The sequence below is a fragment of the Vigna umbellata genome, chromosome 4 (genome assembly GCF_029865625.1).
Source record: "Vigna umbellata cultivar VRB3 chromosome 4, Vumbellata_1.0, whole genome shotgun sequence".
Taxonomy (NCBI): Eukaryota; Viridiplantae; Streptophyta; class Magnoliopsida; order Fabales; family Fabaceae; genus Vigna; species Vigna umbellata.
This window is the reverse complement of record NC_142168.1, coordinates 73,391,736-73,417,790: the sequence shown is the minus strand read 5'-3', so window position 1 is coordinate 73,417,790 and position 26,055 is coordinate 73,391,736. Positions and strand designations below refer to the sequence as shown.

At 37.1% G+C, this 26,055-nt stretch overlaps 1 protein-coding gene across 3 annotated transcripts; it reads left to right on the top strand.

Moving 5' to 3' along the window:
* The first annotated feature begins 259 nt into the window (after positions 1–259).
* On the top strand, positions 260–25,042 carry LOC148201217 (uncharacterized). Of its 3 annotated transcripts, none has more exons than XM_088113487.1 (13): positions 260–699; positions 1,821–2,544; positions 4,516–10,499; positions 12,831–14,332; positions 14,984–15,247; positions 16,082–16,302; positions 17,465–17,736; positions 18,248–21,272; positions 21,353–21,482; positions 21,707–22,230; positions 22,326–23,237; positions 23,960–24,133; positions 24,666–25,042. In XM_088113487.1, the coding sequence occupies exons 1-13, from the start codon at positions 365–367 to the stop codon at positions 24,861–24,863; spliced, it is 14,265 nt and encodes a 4,754-aa protein (XP_087969613.1). In that variant the 5' UTR covers positions 260–364; the 3' UTR covers positions 24,864–25,042. The 3 variants fall into 3 exon arrangements, with proteins under 3 accessions (XP_087969613.1, XP_087969612.1, XP_087969614.1); XM_088113486.1 differs by having other exon boundaries at positions 23,954–24,133; XM_088113488.1 differs by having other exon boundaries at positions 318–699; positions 1,853–2,544; positions 23,954–24,133.
* Positions 25,043–26,055: the final 1,013 nt, after the last annotated feature.

The window sequence follows — 26,055 nt, the reverse complement described above, 5'->3', positions numbered from 1 at the left end:
TAGGTCTGAGTGCTACCACATGAATTTTCCAGTAGCTCTATCGTCATTGTCTAGAAATGAAGACCAGTTCCAAAAGTTGAAAACGTAATGACACGCAAGCAAACATCACCGTCAATAAAATAAAAGCTACCCCCTCAAGTCTCTTGAAAGAGAGAACCCAACAACTCGAAAACAACCGCGAAATTCTTCTGACAACAAAATCACCAGAATAAAAGAAAGTTCTTCTCTCCTTTCTCTTTTTCTCTTTTCTCTTTCTCTTTCTGTTATTCTTTTTACTTGGACGATGAAACTGAATCAAAATTAAAACCTATCGCATCATCGGAATACCATAGTCTTCGTATGCGCAATCGAGCGCCGTAGAACAATGGCTCCGGAATCGATCTTTCTAGAAGATTTCGGGCAGACGGTTGATCTCACTCGCCGCATCCGCGAGGTTCTGCTGAACTATCCGGAGGGAACCACGGTCCTCAAGGAGCTCGTACAGAATGCAGACGACGCCGGCGCCACCACCGTCTCGCTCTGCCTCGATCGCCGCACCCACCGCGGCGACTCGCTGCTCACGAACTCTCTTGCTCAGTGGCAGGGACCCGCTCTGCTGGCCTACAACAACGCCGTTTTCACCGAGGACGATTTCGTCAGCATCTCCAAGATCGGCGGAAGCGCCAAGCATGGACAGGCCTCCAAGACCGGTCGCTTCGGGTACTTTCTTTTTTCGCCGCGGTCTTATCCAACTTGTTCAATTGAACTGGGATTATGTTGATTGATGTTGTTTATTTGTTTTTGTGTTGATGTTTGGTTCAATCCAAGGATTTAGGTGTGAAGTAATTGTAGTTGTTGCTGGAATATAGCGAGAAGTGATGTGTGGTCGTTGACAACGGAATTGTGTTGTTATGTTCTATTTTTTTATAAGTGGTTTTGGTATTTTATGCGTGTTTGTGAGAAGTTAAAAAATGTAGTGCACTGGTTTTGGTGTAAAGTTTTTGTTGTTGCAGTTTTAACTGGAAAATATGGTGAGAGAAGTGATATGTGATTTGTTCTAGATGATTGACGAAGGAGTTGTATAATTGTGAATTTTGATTGTTTTTTCTAGCTTATGCGTGCTCTGTGACAGCTTCAAAAATATAGTACGTTTGTTAAATTTTTTGTTGTAGTTGTAACCGGACATTATGGTGAGATAAGTGATGTGTGGTCGTTGACGATTGATGAATAGAGTTATGGAGAGTATGAATGCTTTTAGTATTTTATGTGTTTTGTGAGAATGTAAAAATGTAGTGCGAAGGTTTGTTTTTGTTGATCTTTTCCCTTTCATGTGCGAGTGAACTGTCGGAACTGAAGCTGGACTTTCTGTACTGCAATGTAAAGGCTCTGATAATGAGATTGACGTGTGAGAATGCCATAATGATTTTTATTCATAAACTGAATGGGGGATGTTCTTCATTTTAGTGTTTGTCATTTAGTGTACCTATATATATGGTTGCACTCATTTTTAAAAAGAAAAGGAAAGTTGTCCTAGGACACTTAAATGGTAATTCACATCTAGAGAGAAAGAGAGTTAAAAGAGAGAAGTGTAGGTATGATAGGAAGATAGAGATAGAGAGACGGGATAGGTGGTAATGAGGTGCTTGATTTATAGGAGTGTTTTTATACCATTACTCTTTCAAAATTGTAATTTTGTTCAGTAACCAACGCTGCCAGTTGCCAATTTCCCTTTCTCCGTCTATCATTATTTTTTTGGAAAAAAAAGTCATATTAACCTGATGTTTGGGTTCTTTGCATTTCTCTAATTCTTGTTGTCATTTTGTTCTGCATATACATTTTAGGGTTGGCTTCAACTCAGTGTACCATTTGACAGATCTTCCCTCTTTTGTGAGCGGCAAATATGTTGTATTGTTTGATCCTCAGGGTGCTTATCTTCCAAGAGTTTCTGCAGCAAATCCCGGGAAGCGGATTGATTTCACTGGCTCATCTGCCCTCTCCTTTTACAGGGACCAGTTTTCCCCATATTGTGCTTTTGGTTGTGACATGCAAAGTCCTTTTTCTGGAACACTGTTCCGTTTTCCTTTGAGAAATGCAGACCAGGCAGTCAGAAGTAAGCTCTCAAGGCAAGCATATTCACCAGAAGACATTTCCTCCATGTTTGTTCAACTCTTCGAAGAAGGAGTTTTGGCACTTCTGTTTCTTAAGAGTGTGCTGTGCATTGAAATGTATTTGTGGGATGTTGGAGAATCTGAACCTAAGAAAATTCATTCATGTTCTGTCAGTTCAGTATCTGATGATACAGTTTGGCATCGACAGGCACTGGTCAGATTGTCTAAGCATTTAAATACTACAGCTGAAATGGATGCATTTCAGTTGGACTTTGTAAGTGAGAGAATAAGTGGTGATGAAGCTAAGAGGCAAACCGAGAGATTTTATGTGGTGCAAACCATGGCCGCAGCATCTAGTAGGATTGGCTCTTTTGCTACTACTGCATCAAAAGATTATGACATTCACTTGCTGCCATGGGCATCAATTGCGGCATGCATTTCTGAAAATTTATCGAATGTAATTTTCAATATCTTATCCTTTTGCTGTTGCCCCAACCTCTTCTCTCTCTCTCTCCCGTGCATACACATTGAATTCTTGTTACTATAAATTTGGATTTGCTTTTGGTTCTGCCCCATTATTAACTGTCATCTTAGTGTGGATGTGAACACAGTTGAAAGGCGTGGACCATTTACGAACATTTTGGTTCATCCAGCCCTCCAATTAATTTTGACTCCAATTGATGATTGAAAGTAAAGCATGTAACTCTGTTTGAAGTATAAAAGGTTATTGGGCTCGTCCAATGAGTTTGAAAAGAGTTTACTCCTCTGGTCAGATGTTTTGGGAGATCAATGGGGTGGTTGTTTCAGAGAAAAATGCAATGAGGCTGTTTCTTGTTTGTGTTCTAGATTTGGCATTTAGATCAGTGATGTATCTTTAATAGGATATCAAGTGGATTAGAGCTCTATACGTGATGTGTTACAACTTTGTATGTTTTTTGGTCCTTTGCTTTCCTTTCTTTCCCTTTGTTCTTGTAGGATACTGCATCTTCGTGGTATGTTTATTGTTTAAATTCTTGATTGCTTTTGTGGTTCTAGATTTATTTTTAGTTTATTGCTTACAACAAATAGCCATCATGGTGAATTTATTATGATATGTTATGTTTTCCATGATGTATGATACGTCCATTGGAACTTGCTTTTATTTTATAGGTGTCCCAGTGTAAATAAGAATATGATCAAAGTGATAAAGTTACCTATGAAAAGATATCACATGCACAATTTCATTTAGAAAGTAGGAGTTTATTGATCATAGAACTTGAATCTTTTACAGGCAATGTAGACTATAACAATGCCTTCTAGGTATATATGTCGGAGTGATGGTGCATTCCAATCTTTGAAACTATCTTATTTGACTTCATATACAATGCTACCTACTGTTCTACTGATAGTGTTATGATTTGCTTTTGGTACAAAATGGAGATCTTTTTCAAGATTTTTTGTTAGTTGTTTCCAATTACATGAGATACTTCATTCCTGTGCCTCTTAACAAGCTTTGGATCTCTCTACACAACTTTTCTCTACTAACCTTCTTACGGACCGAAATTGTTATAATTGAGGGTAGAATAATTCATTTTTTATGCTGAGAATACAATCTACACATACAAGGCTAGAAAGCTATTTTAGGAAGTATAATAATAGCTCCTAGACAACCATATCCCTATGATTCAGGGATATCCCCATCATATTCTGTAATTATAATCTCCTAAATAAGGAAACAATAAAACACAAATCCTAACAGAAATAATACAGCTAATAAAACAGATTCTAACAGAAATGAAGTGAATAGATTTATTTTCTGATATCAACATGGCTTGGTCAACTATTTTAAATCATATACATATTAATTTTTACCAAGAGGTAGTTTGAAAGTGCAACTGAGAATGAGAGACAACTAAACATTCTCTGAAAGGAGAGATTGGTTTTTGTGGTTTGAACTACCAGGGGAAGAGAAAAAATGTTTCTTCCTTTTAATTTGTATCTCAATCCTTTTGGGATAGATTTGAAACCCTTTAATATAGGATAGAAGACACAATAAAATAACATTTTGGTTAAAGACCCTTTTATGTCTTAATCATACATAAAAAAATTAATAGAAAGATAAAAAGGAAAATAAAATGGAACAAAAGTAAATTCATTAAATTGATTGAGCCATTTTTAATTGAATAATATACTAATGCTTTCATACATTCAAATCAGAGAAGTGAAAAGGTGATTGGTCGTCCAGGTTTTCAAGATGACACCGGGAAGAGCTCTCCCTAGTTACCCTTCTTCTCTTGCATCTAACTTATTATAGAAAGTTGACACAACTTTTGACCCTTTTCATAGAAGAACAAATGCAGTGTACACTATAGTTTTCACTTGCTTTTTTGGAGCTCTTTGTTTATATACATTGTCCATTCCTCTTATTGCTGTATGTGTTTTTTTACAGAACAATATTCTTAGGACTGGTCAGGCTTTCTGTTTTCTTCCACTACCTGTTAGAACTGGCCTTAGTGTACAAGTCAATGGATTCTTTGAGGTCTCATCAAATCGTCGTGGCATCTGGTATGGGGATGACATGGATAGAAGTGGAAAAGTTCGTTCTACCTGGAATAGGCTTCTTCTGGAAGATCTTGTTGCTCCTACTTTTATGCATATGCTACTTGGTATTAAAGAATTGTTGGGCCCAACAGACCTTTACTATTCTTTGTGGCCTACTGGCACTTTTGAAGAGCCATGGAATATATTGGTTGAACAAATATACAAAAATATTGGTCATGCTACAGTTATGTATTCAGATCTCAATGGAGGAAGTTGGGTATCACCAAGTGAAGCCTTTCTTCATGATGAAAAATTTTCCAGAAGTGAGGACCTTGGTTTGGCTTTGATGAAGCTGGGAATGCCAGTTGTGCATATACCTAGTTCATTGTTTGACTTGCTTTTACAGTATAGCTCAAGCAAGGTGGTTACACCTGGTACAGTACGCCAATTTCTTAGGGAAAATGGTAGACTTAATTATTTGAGCAGACAGTACAGGTTTCTATTGCTCGAATATTGCCTAGAGGACTTGGTTGATGATGATGTTGGAAAAGAGGCTTATGATCTTCCTTTACTTCCTTTGGCTAATGGCAATTTTGCATCATTTTCAGAAGCATCAAAAGAAGTTTCTTACTTCATTTGTGATGAATTAGGATACAAGCTTATGCAACTGGTTTCTGATAGAGTAATTGATCAGAACATTCCTCCCAATATATTAAGCAGACTCTCTGCTATTGCGATGTCCTCAAAAACCAATGTCATTCTTTTTAGTATTCACCATTTTGCCCAGCTATTCCCTGCATTTATGCCAGGTGACTGGAAATATAAAAGTAAAGTGTTCTGGAACCCTGACTCTTGTCAAAAGCCAACATCATCATGGTTTCTGCTATTCTGGCAATACCTTGGAAAGCACACTGAAATATTACCACTATTTAGTGATTGGCCAATTTTGCCTTCCACATCAGGGCATCTGTTAAGACCTTCTAGACAATTGAAAATGATCAATGGAAGCAAAATCTCTGATATGTTACAGGGTATCCTTGTGAAAGTTGGATGTCATATATTGAATCCAAATTATGTAATTGAGCATCCAGATATATCTAGTTATGTATGTGATGACAATGCAACAGGTGTTTTGGAATCAATATTTAATGCAGTTTCAAGTCCTGAAGTTATGCATGCTTCACTTGATAGTCTAGCAACTGAAGAGAGAAATGAACTCCGGAGATTTCTTCTTGATCCTAAATGGTATGTTGGACCCTCTATGGATGAATTTAGCATAAGGTTTTGCAAGAGATTACCTATATTTAGAGTCTACGGAAGAGAGTCTGCTGAAGATTTCCAATTTTCTGCTTTAGAAAATCCTCGAAAGTACTTACCACCATTAGATGTGCCGGACATTATTCTGGTTGGCATTGAGTTCATGGTCAAATCCTCAAAAGTTGAAGAGGATATTTTGTCAAGATGTTATGGAGTCGAGAGAATGGGTAAAGCACAGTTTTACATGCAACATGTTTTTAATAGAGTTAGCGAGTTGCAAGCTGATGTTCGAGATAGCATAATGTTATCGGTTCTACAAAATTTGGCTCTTTTGTCCCTTGAAGATGCATATATTAGGGACTCATTGAAAAATTTGAAATTCATACCGACACTCACTGGTGGTCTTAAGTGTCCTTTAGTTTTGTATGATCCTTGTAATGAAGAACTATATGCATTACTAGAAGACTCAGATAATTTCCCTGCTGGTGCTTTTCGAGAATCTGAAATACTTAATATTCTACGAGGCTTGGGACTTAGAACTTCTGTGTCTCCAGATACTGTTTTAGAATGTGCTCGATGCATCGAGCGTTTGATGCATGAGGATCAACAAAAGGCATACTTAAGAGGGAAAGTGCTTTTCTCTTACCTTGAAGTTAATGCACTAAAGTGGCTTCCTGATCAAGTTGTTGATAATAAAGGAGCAGTTAGCAGAATATTATCACGAGCAACAACTGCTTTTAGGTCTAGCAACACAAAATCTGATCTTGAAAAATTCTGGATTGACCTAAGGCTGATTTCTTGGTGCCCAGTTCTAGTCACTACCCCTTTTCAGTCATTACCATGGCCAGTTGTCTCATCAATGGTTGCTCCTCCAAAACTTGTAAGGCCACTAAGTGATTTGTGGCTTGTCTCAGCTAGCATGCGGATATTGGACGTTGAATGCTCTTCCACAGCTTTATTATATGGTCTAGGATGGATGTCCCCACCTGGAGGAGGTGTAATTGCTGCACAGTTACTGGAGCTTGGGAAAAATAATGAGATTGTGTCTGATCAAGTTCTTAGGCAGGAATTAGCTCTGTCAATGCCGAGAATATATTCAATACTGACTGGAATGATGTCTTCAGATGAGATTGAGATTGTAAAAGCTGTTCTTGAAGGATGTCGATGGATTTGGGTGGGGGATGGATTTGCAACTTCTGAGGAAGTTGTCCTAGATGGTCCTCTTCATTTGGCTCCATATATTCGTGTTATCCCAATTGATTTGGCAGTTTTCAAAAAATTATTTCTTGAACTTGGTATTCGGGAATTCTTGCAACCTGCTGATTATGCTAATATTCTTCATAGGATGGCAGTTAGAAAGGGATCATCTCCTCTTGACACACAGGAGATAAGGGCCGTCACACTAATAGTGCATCATTTAGCTGAAGTTTACCATTATGAACAAAAAGTCCAGCTCTATCTGCCAGATGTGTCAGGTAGACTATTTCTTGCTAGTGACTTGGTTTATAATGATGCCCCCTGGTTGCTTGGCTCAGATGATTCCAATGGCTCATTTGGCAGTCCTCCAAATGTGGCTTGGAATGCAAAGAAAACAGTACAAAAATTTGTGCATGGAAACATTTCTAATGATGTAGCAGAAAAGCTTGGAGTTTGCTCTCTTCGTCGGATGTTGCTGGCAGAGAGCTCAGATTCAATGAATTTTGGCCTGTCTGGAGCTGCTGAGGCTTTTGGACAGCATGAGGCTTTGACTACAAGGCTCAAGCACATACTTGAAATGTATGCTGATGGACCTGGGACCCTATTTGAGCTGGTACAAAATGCAGAAGATGCTGGAGCTTCTGAAGTAATATTTCTTTTGGATAATTCTCACTATGGGACTTCTTCTATTCTTTCTCCTGAAATGGCTGATTGGCAAGGTCCTGCTCTATACTGTTTCAATGACTCAGTTTTTAGCCCCCATGATCTTTATGCAATATCGCGTATTGGTCAAGAAAGTAAACTTGAGAAGGCTTTTGCAATTGGGAGATTTGGACTAGGATTTAATTGTGTCTATCACTTTACTGACATCCCTATGTTTGTTTCGGGAGAAAATATTGTAATGTTTGATCCCCATGCCAGTAATTTGCCTGGCATTTCTCCTTCGCACCCTGGTTTACGAATTAAATTTGTGGGACGAAAGATTTTGGAGCAATTTCCTGACCAATTTTCCCCAATGCTACATTTTGGTTGTGATTTGCAACATCCTTTTCCTGGTACATTATTTCGATTCCCTCTTAGAAGTGCAGGTGTTGCCTCTCGGAGCCAAATCAAAAAGGAAATTTATACACCTGAAGATGTCAGATCTCTTTTTACTTCTTTTTCTGAGGTTGTTTCTGAAACATTACTTTTCCTGCGCAATGTGAAATCTATCTCTATTTTTGTGAAGGAAGGAACAATGAATGAAATGCACCTGCTGCACCGTGTATGCAGAACCTGTATAGGTGAGCCTGAAACTGGATCTGCTGAAGCCCAGGATGTGTTCAATTTCTTCAAGGAAAGTAGACGTGTTGGAATGAATAGAGTTCAGTTTCTGAAGAAACTAAGCCTATCCATTGGCAGAGATTTGCCTTATAAATGCCAGAAGATCATAATTACTGAACAAAGCACATCATCTCGTACTTCACACTATTGGATAACCACAGAATGTTTAGGTGATGGGAATGCTCAAAAGAAAAGATCTGAAACAGCCAATAGTAGCTATTACAATTTTGTTCCATGGGCATGTGTTGCTGCATATTTGAATTCTGTCAAGGTTGAAATTGACATGGTTGAAAGTTCAAAGGGGGAGAATGATTGCACGGTTTCTCCTGATCTGTTTCAAAGTGTTAGTTTGCCTAATCATCAGTTGGAGAATTTTGAAGGTCGTGCATTCTGCTTTTTACCTTTACCAATCAGTACTGGTCTTCCTGCTCATGTGAATGCATACTTTGAATTGTCATCAAATCGCAGGGATATCTGGTTTGGTTCTGATATGGCTGGAGGTGGAAGAAAACGCTCAGAGTGGAATATTTTCCTCCTTGAAAATGTTGTTGCCCCTGCATATGGTCGTTTGCTTGAGAAAATAGCATCAGAGATCGGCCCTTGCAATTTGTTCTTCTCGTTATGGCCAACAACATTAGGGTTAGAACCTTGGGCATCAGCAGTGCGGAAACTCTATCAATTTGTTGCTCAGTTTAATCTCCGTGTATTATATACAGAAGCTAGAGGAGGACAGTGGACTTCAACCAAACATGCTATATTTCCTGATTTTACTTTCCCCAAGGCAGCTGAGCTTGTAAAAGCGTTGTCTGGGGCTTCTCTACCTGTCATTACTCTTCCACAGTCACTTTCTGAAAGGTTTATGGAAATCTGTCCATCATTGCATTTTATGACTCCTAAGCTGTTAAGGACCCTTTTAATCAGAAGGAAGCGCGAATTCAAAGACAGGGATGCAATGATATTGACTCTTGAATATTGCTTACATGACTTGCAAAAATCCTTGCAGTTTGATGCCCTATGCGGCTTGCCTTTGTTACCAGTTGCAGATGGTTCCTTTACATCAATTGATATGAAGGGAGCTGGAGAAAGAGTTTACATTGCACGTGGTGATGAATACGGCCTTCTGAAAGATTATATTCCTCATCAACTTGTAGATTGTGCTATTCCTGAAGAAGTTCATAGAAAACTTTGTTACATTGCCGAAACGGATGGAACAAACATTTCTTTCCTGTCATGCCAGTTGCTTGAGAAACTTCTTGTGAAGTTACTTCCTGTAGAGTGGCAACATGCTCGGCAAGTAAGTTGGACTCCTGGTATTCATGGCCAACCAAGTGTAGAGTGGTTGCAACTACTGTGGAACTATCTGAAATCATATTGTGATGATCTTATCATGTTTTCTAAGTGGCCTATATTGCCAGTTGGGGATGACTGCCTGATGCAGTTAGCACAAAAGTTGAATGTGATAAGAAATGATGGATGGAGTGAGAAGATGTCTTCTTTGTTAGTGAAGGTTGGATGTTTATTCTTGAGACATGATCTGTTATTGGATCACCCTAAATTGGACTGCTTTGTGCAGTCAGCAACAGCAAGAGGTGTACTAAATGTGTTTCTGGCTATTGCTTTGGAACCACATAAGATTGAGGGGATCTTTACAGATGTATCTGAAGGGGAGCTTCATGAACTAAGAAGTTTTATTCTCCAAACAAAATGGTTCTCCGAAGAGCAAATTGATGACGTGCATATTGAAATCATCAAACATCTTCCAATATTTGAGTCTTACAAAAGCAGAAAACTAGTTAGTTTGGGTAGTCCTATTAAATGGCTTGGTCCTACTGGTGTTTGTGAAGATCTCTTAAATGATAATTTCTTAAGAACTGAATCAGAAACAGAGCGAGTCATTATGAAAAGGTATTTAGGAATGAAAGAACCAACTAAAGTGGAATTCTACAAGGATTACATTTTCAATCACATGTCAGAGTTCGTTTCAAGGCAAGAAGTTGTTCTGGCCATTCTGCATGACGTGCAGCATTTGGTTGAAGAGGATCTCTCTCTCAAGTCTTCAATCTCGTGTGCCCAATTTGTTCAGGCAGCTGATGGATCTTGGCAACAACCATCAAGGTAATATCCTATTTTTTAAAATAAAATTACAATATCTATCAATAAGTTATCTTCCTTTATTGTATTTTAAGGTGCATGATTTTCTGTGATTTTTCTTCTAAATGGTCAGTACCAGAATAATTTTTTCTTTGGTTAACTGAACTGTGAGTGAAAAGAGAGAAAGAGAACTGAACACGAAATGAATTTTTATTATGTATTTTCACATCTGAAGGTATGAGTACAAGATGTATTTATAGGCACTGCTTACTAACAGCTATATAAGAACTAAAAGCCGTACAAAATAGCTTACAAATAAACCTATAGCTGTACAAAGAAAACTTACTATTAATACATCCACAAACTATACAAACTGACTTGCTTTGCTCCTAAGAAACACAAAACGAGTTGAAGACAGAGGCTTGGTTAGAACATTCACCTATTGATCAAGAGCTGGAATATGATAAATAATAGTTGCTTGGCCATAACCTTCTCTCTGACAAAGAAAACATCATCTCCATGTGCTTAGTTTGATTATGAAAAACTGGATTATGAGAACAGACAACACCTTGACTGTCACAAAAAGGAGTTGTAGTAAAAGGAAATGCAGTTCAATAAGCAACGTAGTAATCCATGATAGCTCATCAGAAGTTTGTGCTAAACTTCTATATTTTGCTTTAGTATTGGAATGAACAATAACTTGCGACTGCCAGGATATCAAATTAGAACCAAGAAAAGTTGTTGCTCCTGACATATCTTCTATCATCAATACCTAATGCCCAATTGGCATCACAAAAGGCTTTCAAAGATATAGAATGTCCGAGTGATAAAGATTGAAGGTGTAATTTATGAAACAATGTTCCTTTAAGGTACCTTAGAATGCGTTTAACTATAGCCGAATGAGAATCAAGTAGGTTAGCCATAACTAGCAAACATTGTTTACAACAAAACTAATTTCTTGCCAAGTAAGATTGACATATTGCAAAGTACCAACCACTGAATGATATGAAGTAAGATTTGAAAAAAGATCAGCACCATGTTTAGACAACTTGCAATTGAAGATCATAGGGTCTGAAATTGAATGAGATTCAAGCATATGTGTTTTATGAAACTAGTATCTTATATACTTTGTCTGTGTCATGAGAATAGAATAATCAGATAAATATTTGTTCTGAAGGCCAAGAAAATAGTTCAGTTGACCAAGTTTCAAGGAAAAAATTGCAGAGTCTGGCTGTAATATTCTGAATGAGAATAACAGAGCTTCCAGTTATGATTGTATTATCAACATAAACCAAAAAGTAGACAACATCTGATTCCATTTGTAGATGAAGAGAGGTATCTCTAGTGCTATTAACAAAACCAAACTGATGAAGAGTAGTTTGTAAATGATTGAACCAAATTTTCGAGGCTTGTTTTAATTTATAGAGTGCTTTATTCAACATACAAACAAGAGATTTATCACTTGCTTTAAAACCATGTGGTTGTTGCACATAAATTGTTTTAACAAAATAACCATTCAAAAAGGCATTATTGACATCAAGTTGAAGCAATTGCCACCCATGAGAGAGAGCAATAATAAGAATAATTCTGATTGTAACAGGTTTTAGTTTTGGAGAAAAGGTTTCATGAAAATTAAAAACCATGGACTTGATGAAAACCTTTTGCTGCAAGATGAGCTTTATACTTATTTATTGAGCCATCTGCATTTTCCATCCTTGGAAAACCCAGTTACAACCAACAACCCTTCTATTAGAGGCTAAGGGTATCAGATCCCAAGTCTTTTGTTTCATTAGAGCATCATATTCTTGTAGTAATGCAACCAGCCAATTTCATCTTTAAGAGCTTGTTTGACACTGGTAGGATTAGAATGAGATAACAAGGATGGATGAACTCTGTTTTGAAAAATACCAGATTTAGGTTGAGTTTGCATAGGATGAGTATTAAGTAAAGGTGCAATAGGAGATACTAATTCAGAAGAAGATGAACTAACACTAGTAGACATAGAGGGTGTTGCACCAAAATTTGATGTGAGGGAAGTACTGGACACTGGATTTTCAGATGGTTGAGGTGGTGATAGATTTGAGTTTAAACTAAAATACTGGCTAAGACCTTTGATAGAGATTGGTGTAGAAGGAAAAAGATCAAAACAAGTTATGGATAGTTACTTGATATAATTGTAATTAGACATCAAAGCATCTGTAAATTGTTTCAAGTAATTTATGTAAATAAACACTGAATTTTCAGCTGCAGCTTTCTTGTACTGATGTTTTATCCTTGAATAGTTAAGCTTCTTGATTAAGTGTTTTACTTATATAAAAACTGACATTTGGATTGCTGACTAGAATGTTATTGCAGGCTTTATGATCCTCGGGTTCCTCACCTTAAAAAGATGCTTCATGGAAATGCTTTCTTTCCTTCGGACAAATTCTTTGATCCCGAAATTTTGGATGCTTTAGTTTGCCTTGGACTTAGGACAACTCTAGGATTTACTGGCTTGCTTGATTGTGCTAGGTCAGTTAGCCTCTTGCATGATTCTGGGAACATTGATGCCTCCAAACATGGTGGAGAGTTACTGCATCTTTTAGATACATTAGCCTATAAGCTCTCAAATAAAGTTGGAAGTAAGAATGATGATCAACAAGGTGGTGCGGCTCTGGAAAGTAGCAGCATAACGGATGATGCTTTTGTATATGATGGTTTCCCTAAAGAAGAGACCTACCTGACTGATATTGATTTATTTTGTAGCAGCTCAGCATTTGATATGGTAGAAGAAGAATTTTGGTCTGAATTGAAGCTAATCTCTTGGTGTCCAGTAATTTCTAATCCAGCTGTTACGGGACTTCCATGGTTAAAATCCAATAACCAAGTTGTTGCACCCCCTACTAGTGTGAGGCCTAAATCACAGATGTGGATGGTATCTTCCTCAATGTTTATTTTAGATGGTGAATGTGACACTACATATCTACAAACTAAACTTGGGTGGATGGATTGCCCAAATGTTGGGGTTTTAACAAGGCAGTTAGTTGAGCTATCTAAATCCTATCAGCAGCTTAAGATAAATTCACTGCTGGATCCCAGTTTTGAAGCTCAGTTGCAAAAGGAAATACCTTACCTTTACTCAAAATTGCAGCAATTTATTAATACTGAGGATATCAATAACCTGAAAGCAGGGTTGGATGGTGCTTCATGGGTTTGGATTGGTGATGATTTTGTATCACAAAATGCACTGGCATTTGATTCACCTGTAAAATTTACACCTTATTTGTATGTTGTTCCATCTGAACTATCAGAGTATAAAGATTTGTTGATAAAGCTGGGAGTTAGATTGAGTTTTGGTATTTCAGACTATCTTCAAGTATTACAAAGGTTGCAGAATGATGTGCACGGGGTTCCTCTGTCTACAGATCAGTTAAATTTTGTCCATTGTGTCCTTGAAGCCATAGTAGAGTGTTGCTTGGAGAAGCCACTTTTTGAGACTTTTGATAGTCCCTTGTTGATTCCTAATGATTTTGGAGTTTTAATGCAAGCAGGAGATCTTGTATATAATGATGCACCTTGGCTGGAAAACAGCTCCCTTATTGGTAGACATTTTGTGCATCCAGTTATAGGCAATGATTTGGCTGACAAGCTTGGTGTACAGTCAGTTCGATGCCTTTCTTTAGTCAGTGATGATTTGACTAAAGATCTGCCCTGCATGGACTACAATAAAGTAAATGAACTTTTGGCGCTGTATGGAAACAATGAGTTTTTGTTGTTTGACCTTCTTGAGTTGGCAGATTGCTGCCAAGCCAAGAGATTACACCTGGTTTATGATAAGAGGGAACATCCTCGCCAATCCCTGCTGCAGCACAATTTAGGTAATTTTTAGATATGTTTTAGAAAATTTGGATATTTTTGTTTAGGTAATGTATAGTCATTTGTTTCAACAAAATGACTGTTATTTTAGTCGAGGAGGTCATGTGAGGAGGAATGATACACTGGCTAACAAGAGTAGTCAATAATTTTGGTTTTCTATAGTGGAGAGATAATGGGCTGCTGCCCTTCCAGCCCCCATGCCTAGTGAGTCAACCTACTTGAACCATAAATTTTTATAAAGGACTACCAAAGACTTGGTCCATTGAATAGGAGGATATTTCTCGATTGATGTATCATGTTTGGATGTTCTTCTAGAGCTCTAGGTGAATTTTCCCTTCTCATCAAGCAGTTAGGTTACTGCATTGTGCATTGTGGCAACAAGTTCGAGTCCTAGAAACAACTTCCCTGCTCAGTGGGTTAGATTGTTAGGGGCTGCTTATCCTGACTATCCTCAGACTCCAGAATTAGATGTGTGCACAGGGACTTATTTTCTTACAATGTTTCCAAATATCATTGGATGCCAATGTTGGCTAGCTTAACTTATGGAATACCCATAGATAGTGTCTGTTGAGTGTGAGATGACCATACTGTGTTTAGCTGTTTTGGATTACTTTTCTAAATTGCAGTTAACATGGTATGATTTCTTTATACAGGTGAATTCCAAGGGCCTGCCCTTGTAGTAATCTTCGAAGGTGCTTGCTTGAGTCGAGAGGAATTTAGTAATCTCCAGCTCCGTCCTCCATGGAGATTGCGTGGCAACACAATTAAGTATGGTTTAGGATTGGTTAGCTGCTATTCCATCTGTGATCTTCTCTCAGTCATGTCTGGTGGCTTCTTTTATATGTTTGATCCTCGTGGCTTGGTACTTGGTACACCTTTGGCAAATGCCCCATCAGCAAAGATGTTTTCTTTGATAGGTATACTGTGTGCTAATCATCTGAGTTAATGCAAAATAATTAAATAGTTTCTAACGTTTTCCATTTCAGACCCATTTACTATCTTTCACTTTTCTACTACTGATAACTTTTTGGAAGTGTACTGTGAGTACTCTAGGTTGATCTCTTGCAGACATAGTTTACTATGTCAGATGGTAGGGACTGTTTGACTGGAGAATTGTAGAGCACACAACTTGTATCATGTGCTTTTATACCAAAATGTTAAAAATTCCCAATAACAGAGCCAAGTCAGAGAAGAGAAAATGCAAGACTAATGGCAATAGTTCATTGAAATATTTTCTGTTCTCTTTACCCGTCCGTCAAGTTCATTGAAGCCCTCAAAGTTTATACTTTATTTGTCTAGCAAAAATCTTTGTTAAATTATTTTTTTCTTTTGGAACTGAATAATCCCTGACTTGGTTAATAATGTTCAAACAGTGGTTAGTGAGTAGCTGGTTATTGTCATGGTTAGTCGTGCAAAGGTTAATTGTTCCTAAATTGTAAAGCAATTTCCAAAACTTTTGTTTTTTGAGTAATATTCTTTGATCCTTTTCATGGTCGTTAGTTAATGGTTACTTATGAGAGGTACCCTATTGGCTATGCTTCAAGATTGGAAAGCCTTTTGGTATCAGTATCCTTGATTTAAGTTTATTTTAATATGCATTTTCGTAGTGTTACTTTTGTACTTCTCCCTTATGTGGAGTATTTTTTTATAAAATAAAAGTTCATAAGTATTCTCTTATTTAATTTTGAAATCTAATAGCCAAATTCCTATACAATTGTAGAACATAAAGTTGTTTACTCTTGAGGTTGCAGGTAATGATCTGACTCAACGATTTTGTGATCAATTTAGTCCAATGCTCATTGAGCAGACTGACTTGTGGTCATTAGCTGATTCTACCATTATTCGGATGCCTTTATCATTTGATTGCTTGAAGGATGGACCTGACCTTGGATCAAACAGAATAAGGCATATTATTGACATATTTATGAAGCATGGATCTAGAGCACTCCTGTTTCTGAAGTCAGTTTTACAGGTAAATTTAGTACTGTTCTATTCTTCATGCAGCAAGGCAGAACAAATGGGATTTAACAGGTTGAAATTAGATTTTCTTTGGGATTCGGGATAGAACTTGGGGAATTAAATGTTCACATGGAATGTGGGGAAATATTTGTTTGGAGGTATTTGGTTGAGTTGAGGTTTATGGGATGTGAATGAGCCATGCATGCTAGATTAGGTTGTGACAAATTCAAGCAAGAAATTCTGGTGATTTGATGTGGTGAAAATCTAATGCTCTTTGAGGGGAAATGGATTTGGTTTTTTATGAAACTTACAATGTGAGGAAGGAACTCACTTGAGTGTTCAAATGTGATTTGGGAGGTGAAAAGGAGGAAGATGAGCAAATATACATGGAGAAAGACCCACATACCCATGTATTAAGGTTTTGGGTATAGAGTGGTGTCTTGATGCCTTGTGAGGTTGGTTCCTGGCTCTTTAGTCAAGATCTCGCTGATGGTTCCCTCGAAGATCCCAAAAATTGGCACTGTCTATGGGGAAAATGTAGGAGAAAAGGCTTCCGGTGGGGTGAGGTTACAATGTGTGAAAGGGACTAATAGTTAAAGGTGAAAGTTGTTGGTTTTAAGTGTGAGTTGGAAGTCTCACACGTTTATTATGCTCCATACTCTATCTTATCCATACCATATATTAGAGATGGGAACTTTATGTATAAGTGCTTTTACATTATATTTGCATTTCACTGTTAACTCCTTTAGATTTTCTGTTAGATTTAGTTAGCTATCTGTTAATTTGTTAGCTTCTTCGTCAGCAACTCATATGTACAGCTACTAACACCTACATTAAATACCAACTACATATATATAATACATATTCTAACAAGTACTAATTACATGGCTAATTAACTGTTTAACTACAGATCTGATCAAGGACTACTTTTTTAGGGAAGAAATAGTCAAGAAGTAATTATGATTCTTGGTGCATGTGCATGTGTCTATTTATATATGTGGATGGCTTATCTCTATTATTGAACTCATTATCATCTACTATTGTTAGAAAATTGTTCATACAAAACACCTGTATACTTAATATGTCTTACTTGTAATTTCTACCATATGAGAGGACTCTTGTCTGGAACATTTTCATGATTCTATTGAGCCAGAGTGAAATTGCATTTCTTCTAGGTATCCATATCAACGTGGGAAGAAGGACATTCTAATCCAAGGCGGAATTTTTCTATAAGCATTGACCCATCATCTTCTATTTTGAGGAATCCATTTTCTGAAAAGAAATGGAGAAAGTTTCAATTATCAAGAATATTTAGCAGCTCCAATGCGATGATAAAGATGCATGTAATTGATGTGAATTTATATTCAGAAGGAACTACAGTCATTGATAGATGGCTTGTTGCACTCAGCTTGGGTTCTGGGCAAACCAGAAATATGGCTCTTGATCGGTATGGTTATATTTGAATTGCATGGATGTCAAAAACTCATGTTGATGTCTTACAATAACTTTTGTATGATCTGTGTCAATGCTTTACAATAACTTGGTTGCCATTTTCCTTTTATTAACTTGAAAACCTTTTTACTTATCGATGGAGCAGTTTGAGGATGTATCTAGCACTTTTTCTCTCTAAAATACAAAATAGCCATAGAAAACACAGAAGTTTATGAATGTGGAAGCTATTTTCCATGGTTTCTTTATTTCTTGCAAAAAACTCCTTGGCTTTGCACATTGCTTCTTTGTCTTGATCTTAAGGGAGGGTTCATACTGAAGCTTTTTCATTCTTTATTCCTCTTTTTCAGTTAGAGTTGGAAGGACAGTAAACAAGTCTTAGTTTATATTGAAACTCATTCAAGCGTAATGATTGAAGTTTTATGTTCCATATGTTATGTTTATCTCATGAAAGTTTTGTTTTGTTTGGTAATATCTATCAAAATTCAATTTTTTTTTTTTCTGTTCAGGAGGTATCTTGCATACAACTTGACTCCCGTTGCTGGAATAGCAGCACTTATATCCAGCAATGGCTATCATGCCAATGATTTCTCAAGGAGCTCAATTATGGCCCCTCTTCCTTTGTCTGGTTGTATAAACTTACCTGTCACTATCATAGGTTGTTTTCTTGTGTGTCACAATACGGGTCGTTATCTCTTTAAATACCAAGACAGAGGGGCTTCTACTCAGGGACACTTTGATGCCGGAAATCAATTAATTGAATCTTGGAACAGAGAGGTGATGTCTTGTGTATGTGATTCCTATGTTGAAATGGTTTTGGAGATTCAGAAGCTAAGAAGAGATATTCCAAGCTCATTATTTGATTCGAGTGCCTATTCTGCAATCAGTCGCTCTTTGAAGGCTTATGGAGATCAAATCTACTCCTTCTGGCCTCGATCTTGTGAGAGGAAAGTTCTGATTGATCAACAAGCTAATCATGATGACAACCCTCCAAGTCCACCAAGAGTTGATCTTAAAGCAGACTGGGAATGCCTTAAAGACCGGGTAATACATCCATTTTATTCTCGTATTGTTGACCTTCCAGTATGGCAGCTGTACTCAGGAAATTTGGTCAAGGCTGACGAAGGCATGTTTCTTTCACAGCCGGGGAATGGATTGATTGGTAATTTGCTTCCAGCTACAGTTTGCAGCTTTGTAAAGGAGCATTATCCTGTATTTTCAGTACCGTGGGAATTGGTGACTGAAATCCAAGCTGTCAGTTTTTCAGTGCGAGAAATTAGACCAAAAATGGTTAGGGATCTCCTAAAGGTTTCTTCAAAGCCATTTACTCTGCAATCAGTTGACACGTATATAGATGTTCTTGAATATTGCTTGTCTGATTTTCAGAAAGCAGAGTCATCCACCTCAGCCAAAGATAATGATCCTGATACTTCCAATGCTTTTTCCCGAGAAATTGATATCCACAGAATCACTTCTTTTCAGCGTAATATTCCAGGCTCCACTACTCGGGGAGAAGCCAGTTCTGGAGATGCATTGGAAATGATGACAAGTTTAGGGAAGGCTTTATTTGATTTTGGTCGGGGTGTTGTTGAGGACATTGGTAGATCAGGAGCCCCCGGGTCTTACAGTAATGCTATGACTTCCATTGGTCAAAGTAGGGACGAAAAGTTCATATTAATTGCTTCAGAACTCAAAGGCTTACCATTTCCAACTGGAACTAGCAATTTAAAAAAGTTGGGCTTAAATGAACTTTGGATTGGGAATAAAGAGCAGCAGTCATTGATGCTTCCCTTGGGAGACAAATTTATTCATTCTAAACTAATAGACAGGCCTCTCTTAGGTGGCATATTTTCTAATTTTACCCTCCAGTCTCTACTAAAGCTGCAAAACTTCTCCCTTAATTTACTGGCCAATCATATGAAACAAATTTTCCATGAAGATTGGGTGAACCATGTAATGGGATCGAATATGGCTCCATGGCTTTCTTGGGAGAAACTTCCTAGTTCTGGAAGTCAAGGGGGTCCTTCACCTGAATGGATTAGAACATTTTGGAAAAGGTTTAGGGGCTCAACGGAAGAATTATCCCTTTTCTCTGATTGGCCCCTAATTCCGGCATTTCTTGGTAGGCCAGTCTTGTGCCGGGTTAGAGAGCGGCACCTGGTATTCATTCCTCCTCTTTTGGAGCACTCAAATTCGACAAGTGGGATTTCAGAAAATGAATCTGCTGAAAGTTATGTGAGTGGTGTTAGGGTGCCAAGGGATAATACTTCTGAAACTGACTTAGCAGAGTCCTATATTTCAGCTTTTGAAAGATTCAAAACCAATTATCCCTGGTTACTGCCAATGTTAAACCAGTGTAACATACCCATATTTGATGAGGCATTTATCGATTGTGCTGCTTCAAGCAATTGTTTTTCTATGTCTGGTCAATCTTTGGGCCATGTCATTGCATCCAAACTTGTGGCAGCTAAGCAAGCTGGGTATTTCACTGAACCAACTAATCTCTCAACTTCAAATTGCGATGCACTTTTTTCACTCTTTTCTGATGAATTCTTCTCCAATGACTTTCATTATACCCACGAACAAATTGAAGCTTTGCGTTCTGTCCCAATATATAAAACAGTTGTTGGTTCTTATACTAAGTTGCAAGGTCAAGATCAATGCATGATCCCTTCAAATTCATTTTTAAAACCATATGATGAGCGTTGTCTTTCATGTGCCACTGATTCAAATGAAAGTTCATTTCTTCGAGCCCTTGGAGTGCTGGAGTTGCATGATCAACAGATCTTAGTACGCTTTGGCTTACCCGGCTTTGAAAGAAAATCTCAGAATGAGCAGGAGGAAATATTAATACATATTTTTAAAAATTGGCATGATCTTCAATCAGATCAGCTGGTGGTTGAAGCTTTGAAAGAAACTAAATTTGTTAGAAATTCTGATGAGTTTTCGACAGATCTGTTGAAACCATTAGATTTATTTGATCCTGGTGATGCTATCTTAATCTCTATATTCTTTGGTGAGAGAAGAAAATTTCCAGGAGAAAGGTTCAACACAGATGGGTGGCTTCGAATACTAAGGAAACTTGGGCTTCGGACTGCTACGGAGGTAGAGGTAATAATTGAATGTGCCAAAAGAGTTGAGTTTCTTGGAATTGAGTGCATGAAATCAGGTGATTTGGATGATTTTGAGACAGACATAATAAACAGTCATTCTGAAGTTTCACCAGAGGTGTGGGCATTAGGAGGTTCTGTAGTTGAATTTGTTTTCTCCAACTTTGCTCTTTTCTTTAGCAACAACTTCTGTGATCTTCTTGGCAAGATTGCATGTGTACCTGCTGAACTGGGGTTTCCTAACGTCGGTTGCAAGAGGGTGTTTGCTTCGTATAATGAAGCTATTTTGTCTAAAGATTGGCCTCTGGCTTGGAGTTGTGCTCCCATTCTTTCCAAACAACACACTGTTCCTCCAGAGTACTCGTGGGGGCCTCTGCATTTACGGAGTCCTCCTGCTTTTTGTACAGTTTTGAAGCACTTGCAAGTAAAAATGATACTTTTGGTTTATGTTTTATATTACATTACTTACCTACATGTATTTTATGCTAGCTTTCTTTTTCCTAGGTAATTGGGAGAAATGGAGGGGAAGACACTCTTGCTCATTGGCCCATTGCTTCAGGAATGAACATTGAGGAATGTACCTGTGAAATTTTGAAATATTTAGACAAAATTTGGGATTCACTTTCTTCCTCAGGTTCTTCTCTATTCTCATGTTATTCCATTTTGCTAAGGGTTGAGTAGAAAGGGTGTGACTGATATGTTTTTTGTATTTATCTCTGATTCTTCTTACTCAATGCACTTAATATATGACCAATTGGCTTACCATATTCCTGTGAACCTCCAATCATTCTGTTCATTTGATTAAGCAGGTTTGCTTAGGTTGTTACTTGGAATTTCTAATTACTTGTGCTATTGCAGATGTGGCAGAGCTACGCAAAGTGGCATTTCTTCCTGTTGCAAATGGAACGCGCCTTGTGACTGCTGATGCTCTTTTTGCTCGTCTGATGATAAATTTGTCTCCATTTGCTTTTGAGCTTCCTACTGCATATCTCCCATTTGTAAAGATTCTTAAAGATTTGGGACTCCAGGACATGTTAACACTCTCTGCTGCAAAGGGTCTTCTATTACATCTTCAGAAAGCTTGTGGATATCAGCGACTAAACCCCAATGAGCTCCGTGCAGTGATGGAAATTTTGAATTTCATCTGTGATCAAATTGTTGAGGGGAACACATTGAATGGGTCAAACTGGAAATCAGAAGCCATAGTTCCAGATGATGGCTGCAGACTTGTTCATTCAGGATCCTGTGTCTATGTGGATTCTTATGGTTCTCGATATGTAAAATGTATTGATACTTCCAGGATTAGATTTGTTCATGCAGATCTTCCTGAGAGAGTATGTATCATGCTCGGCATCAAAAAATTGTCTGATATTGTCGTAGAGGTAGCAAAATTTCAGGAGCATTTTCCTATTTATTGTTATCTAACTTTTGTCTGCTATAGGCTTTTTCTTACAGGAATGTTTCTGTTTGGTTACAGGAACTAGATGAGGATCACGCACTACAGACTTTGGGTTCTCTGGGGTCTGTTTTACTGTTGACCCTCAAACAGAAGTTATCGAGCAAGTCTCTTCAAACTGCTGTCTGGACCATTGTTAAAAGCATGGGCAGTTACATTCCTGCATTCAATAGTTTTTCATTAGATACAATAGAATGCATATTGAACTCTACTGCGGAAAAGATGCAATTTGTTAAGTGTCTTAAAACAAAATTTCTGCTATTGCCCAATTTTGTAGATGTTACACGTGCAGGCAAAGATTTTAGCATCCCTGGGTGGAAGAATGATTCTGCACATCAAACTCTTTATTTTTTGAACCAATCAAGATCCTGTATTCTAGTTGCTGAACCACCAACTTATATTTCTCTTTTTGATCTCATTGCCATTATAGTCAGTCAGGTATTAGGCTCTCCAATCATATTGCCTGTTGGGCCCTTATTTGGTTGTCCTGAAGGATCTGAGATTGCTGTTGTTAATGTTTTAAAACTCTGCTCTGATAAGAAAGAAGTTGAACCTATAAATGGGAGTAGCAATATGGTTGGCAAGGAAATATTGCCACAGGATGCACGTCTTGTGCAGTTCCATCCACTCAGGCCCTTTTATTCTGGTGAAATAGTAGCTTGGCGGTCTCAACAAGGTGAAAAGCTGAAGTATGGTAGGGTTTGGGAAGATGTTAGACCATCTGCAGGTCAAGCTCTGTACAGAATTAAAATTGAAGTTGCGCAGGGGGATACACAATTTTTCCTTTCATCACAAGTATTTTCATTTAAGAGTGTATCAGCTAGTAGTCCTCTAAAAGAAACACTGGTGCATGATAGCCCTTTATTGAGTAGTAACATGCCCAGTGTTGATTTCCCAGAGAGCTCCTCAGGAAGGGGAGAAAGCTATTCTCAGGTTTATCCCTTGGAACTTTTCACTAATTACTAGTATCATGTATCGTAAATTTGCATTTATTACAGGCATTGCAATTTGTGATCCATCATCCTATGCTTTCCATTAACGCATGAATAATGTGTCAGCAAATGAGAGATATTTTTGGAGCTTTTAAGGTTGGGATGAAAACAAAAGCTTGAAATTAAGAAACTTTTCTTGTTTAGTTTGTGGCTTATGCTCAATGCTATCTACCTTTAACTGTCACATATCTTGTTACCATTTAAAAATAAGCATTCTGTTAGGTTTTTTGGTGACAAGAAACCTAAGCTCTATTTCAGTTTAAGAAAAACAACACAGATTTAACACCAACAAGGTAAGTCAGTGTTTTATTGGAATGGAAAAACAGAAAACATTCAACTACATTCAAGGGAAGAAGTTCCCTTTACACAGGGCAGAACCTGTTACAAAATAAAATACCCACCACTAACCTCCATACACGCTCCCCCTTAAAAGAAAACCAACTTAGGCATTATAACCGCCTAACTGGTGTTATAACTGCCTAATTTAGTCCCTCCTAACTGTCTAACCCCCTTCTCTCCTTACTAGTAACTTCTATGTTTAATTTCTGCCTTTGTTCCTAACATAAACCTTGAGAGTTCTATCACATTCTGTTGGTTCATTTTGTATTGCTCATGTCAATTTTCTTAAATGAATGAGAAGTATCTTCTTGTGAATAGGTGCAGCCTGTGAGAGAGCAGTCTGGCAAGGTTTCATCTGCGGAACTGGTGCAGGCAGTCAATGAAATACTGTCTGCTGCTGGGATCAAAATGGATGTGGAGAAGCAGGCTCTACTTCAAAGAACATTAAATTTGCAAGAAAATCTAAGAGAGTCTCAGGCAGCTCTTGTGTTAGAGCAGGTTGGTGATTTTAATTTTTAGTTCGATGATTTCATAGCCTCGTTGTGTTATACCATTATTAATATTTTTCTTTCTGAATGGTAATTTGCCGTGTTGGCATTCTAATTTCACGATCATTTGAAAACTCTTTATGGTTTATTTGAGCATGTCATATGAACCCGTTGTTAGTTTGACGCATCGCACTTGAAACTTTTGATATCTTAAACATAGGTTTCTTGTTGGAAATTTTTGGATATCCACTTACGAAACTCCTCCTTAAACTTATCTACCAACGATTTTCTTACATATGTATGTATTGGTGCAGTCAGATATTACAAGGGACAAAAGGGTATCCATTTTTAATTATCAATTGAAGCAATGAAAATTCTATCTATGCTGCATTACAGTTGTATAAGCTTTGGGGATAGTTTTACTTTTATAGCGTAGGACACAGTAATGATTGAACTAAAGTAGGTACCTTGATGCTTTATAATGCATATCTCTTAGAGTTAACCTTTATGATAAGTTTGAAATAACATTATACATTGTACAGGAAAAGGTTGAAAAGGCAACAAAAGAAGCTGATACAGCGAAAGCAGCATGGATTTGTCGGATTTGTCTGAGTTCTGAGGTTGATATAACGATAGTTCCTTGTGGTCACGTATTGTGTCGTAGATGTTCTTCTGCAGTGTCCAGATGTCCTTTTTGCCGGCTTCAGGTTACAAAAGCTATCAGAATTTATCGTCCATAATTTCTCCATTGCTTTTGGACACCCTCAGATTTCCATTCGCCAATTATTAATGTTTCAAATGATTAATTGGCTGCATTGGACTCTGACATGAATATCATCTTTTGTGATTGAGCCCCAAAATGGGTACTGCTGGTTTTTTTTTTCTGTATATTGGCCTCAATGAAAAAAGGTTTTGTCAATTACCCTGTACCTTTCAATATTCTCACATTTTTTACCACAATCCTGAAAAGGTTAGTGAAAAAATATCAAGGCTTTGTCCCTACGCATCACAGTTAAATAACAAAATTGACCTTTTAAAATTCTAAAACATCCCGGAAAATTTTACGCAGAACGTAATGAAATACTTTTTATATTTTACATTTTGACAGCTTTAAGAAAAAAATTCTACATATATAATTCAGTATTGATTTTCAACTATTAGAAATTTTTAATTCCAGGCTAATTTAAAATATATTCTAGGTTTTTTTTTATAAAGTATTTTTTTAAAAGCTTTAGATTTCATAGCGTAGTATAAATGGAAGGAGAGTAGGAGGAATTACAGGGGAATCTGGTTTTAGGGTCTCTCCCACATTATTATTAAGTTCATATGAAATTGATACCTACTTTTATACTTGAAAATATAACAAAAATGTTATTAGGTGTTATTAACGATACATGAGTTTCTTGGACATGATATACAAATCATGATTTGTATCTTATCATAAAATTCATTTATGCCTTAACAAGATTGAGACTAATGACAATTAAAAGTTTCAGCTTGATCCAATTGGTTGCCTGAAAAGTTTATAAATATAAATTGAGCTAAGAAAAAAAGTACAACTTAAATTAAACCAAACATTTTCTAATCTTACTCATTTGGTCAAATTAAACTATAATCTATTTGAAAAACCAAGTTAACTCAACACACTTTTTTATTTTATTAATAAGACATGATTGGTCGTGTTAATATCAATAATAACAATAACATTAATGTGAGTGAGAGTAGTCTCTAAATAAAAACTTATAATAAGACAAAAATTAAAAATTTCATAACATGTTAAAACTTTCTTATTACTTAAAACTTTCTTATTACTTTAATTTTTTCTAGTGACTACGTTCATGAAAAGCTTTAAATATATTTATAATAATATTGATCACTTATCTAAAAAATAGTTAAATAAATCAATTTAAAAATCACACAATTAACCTTTTA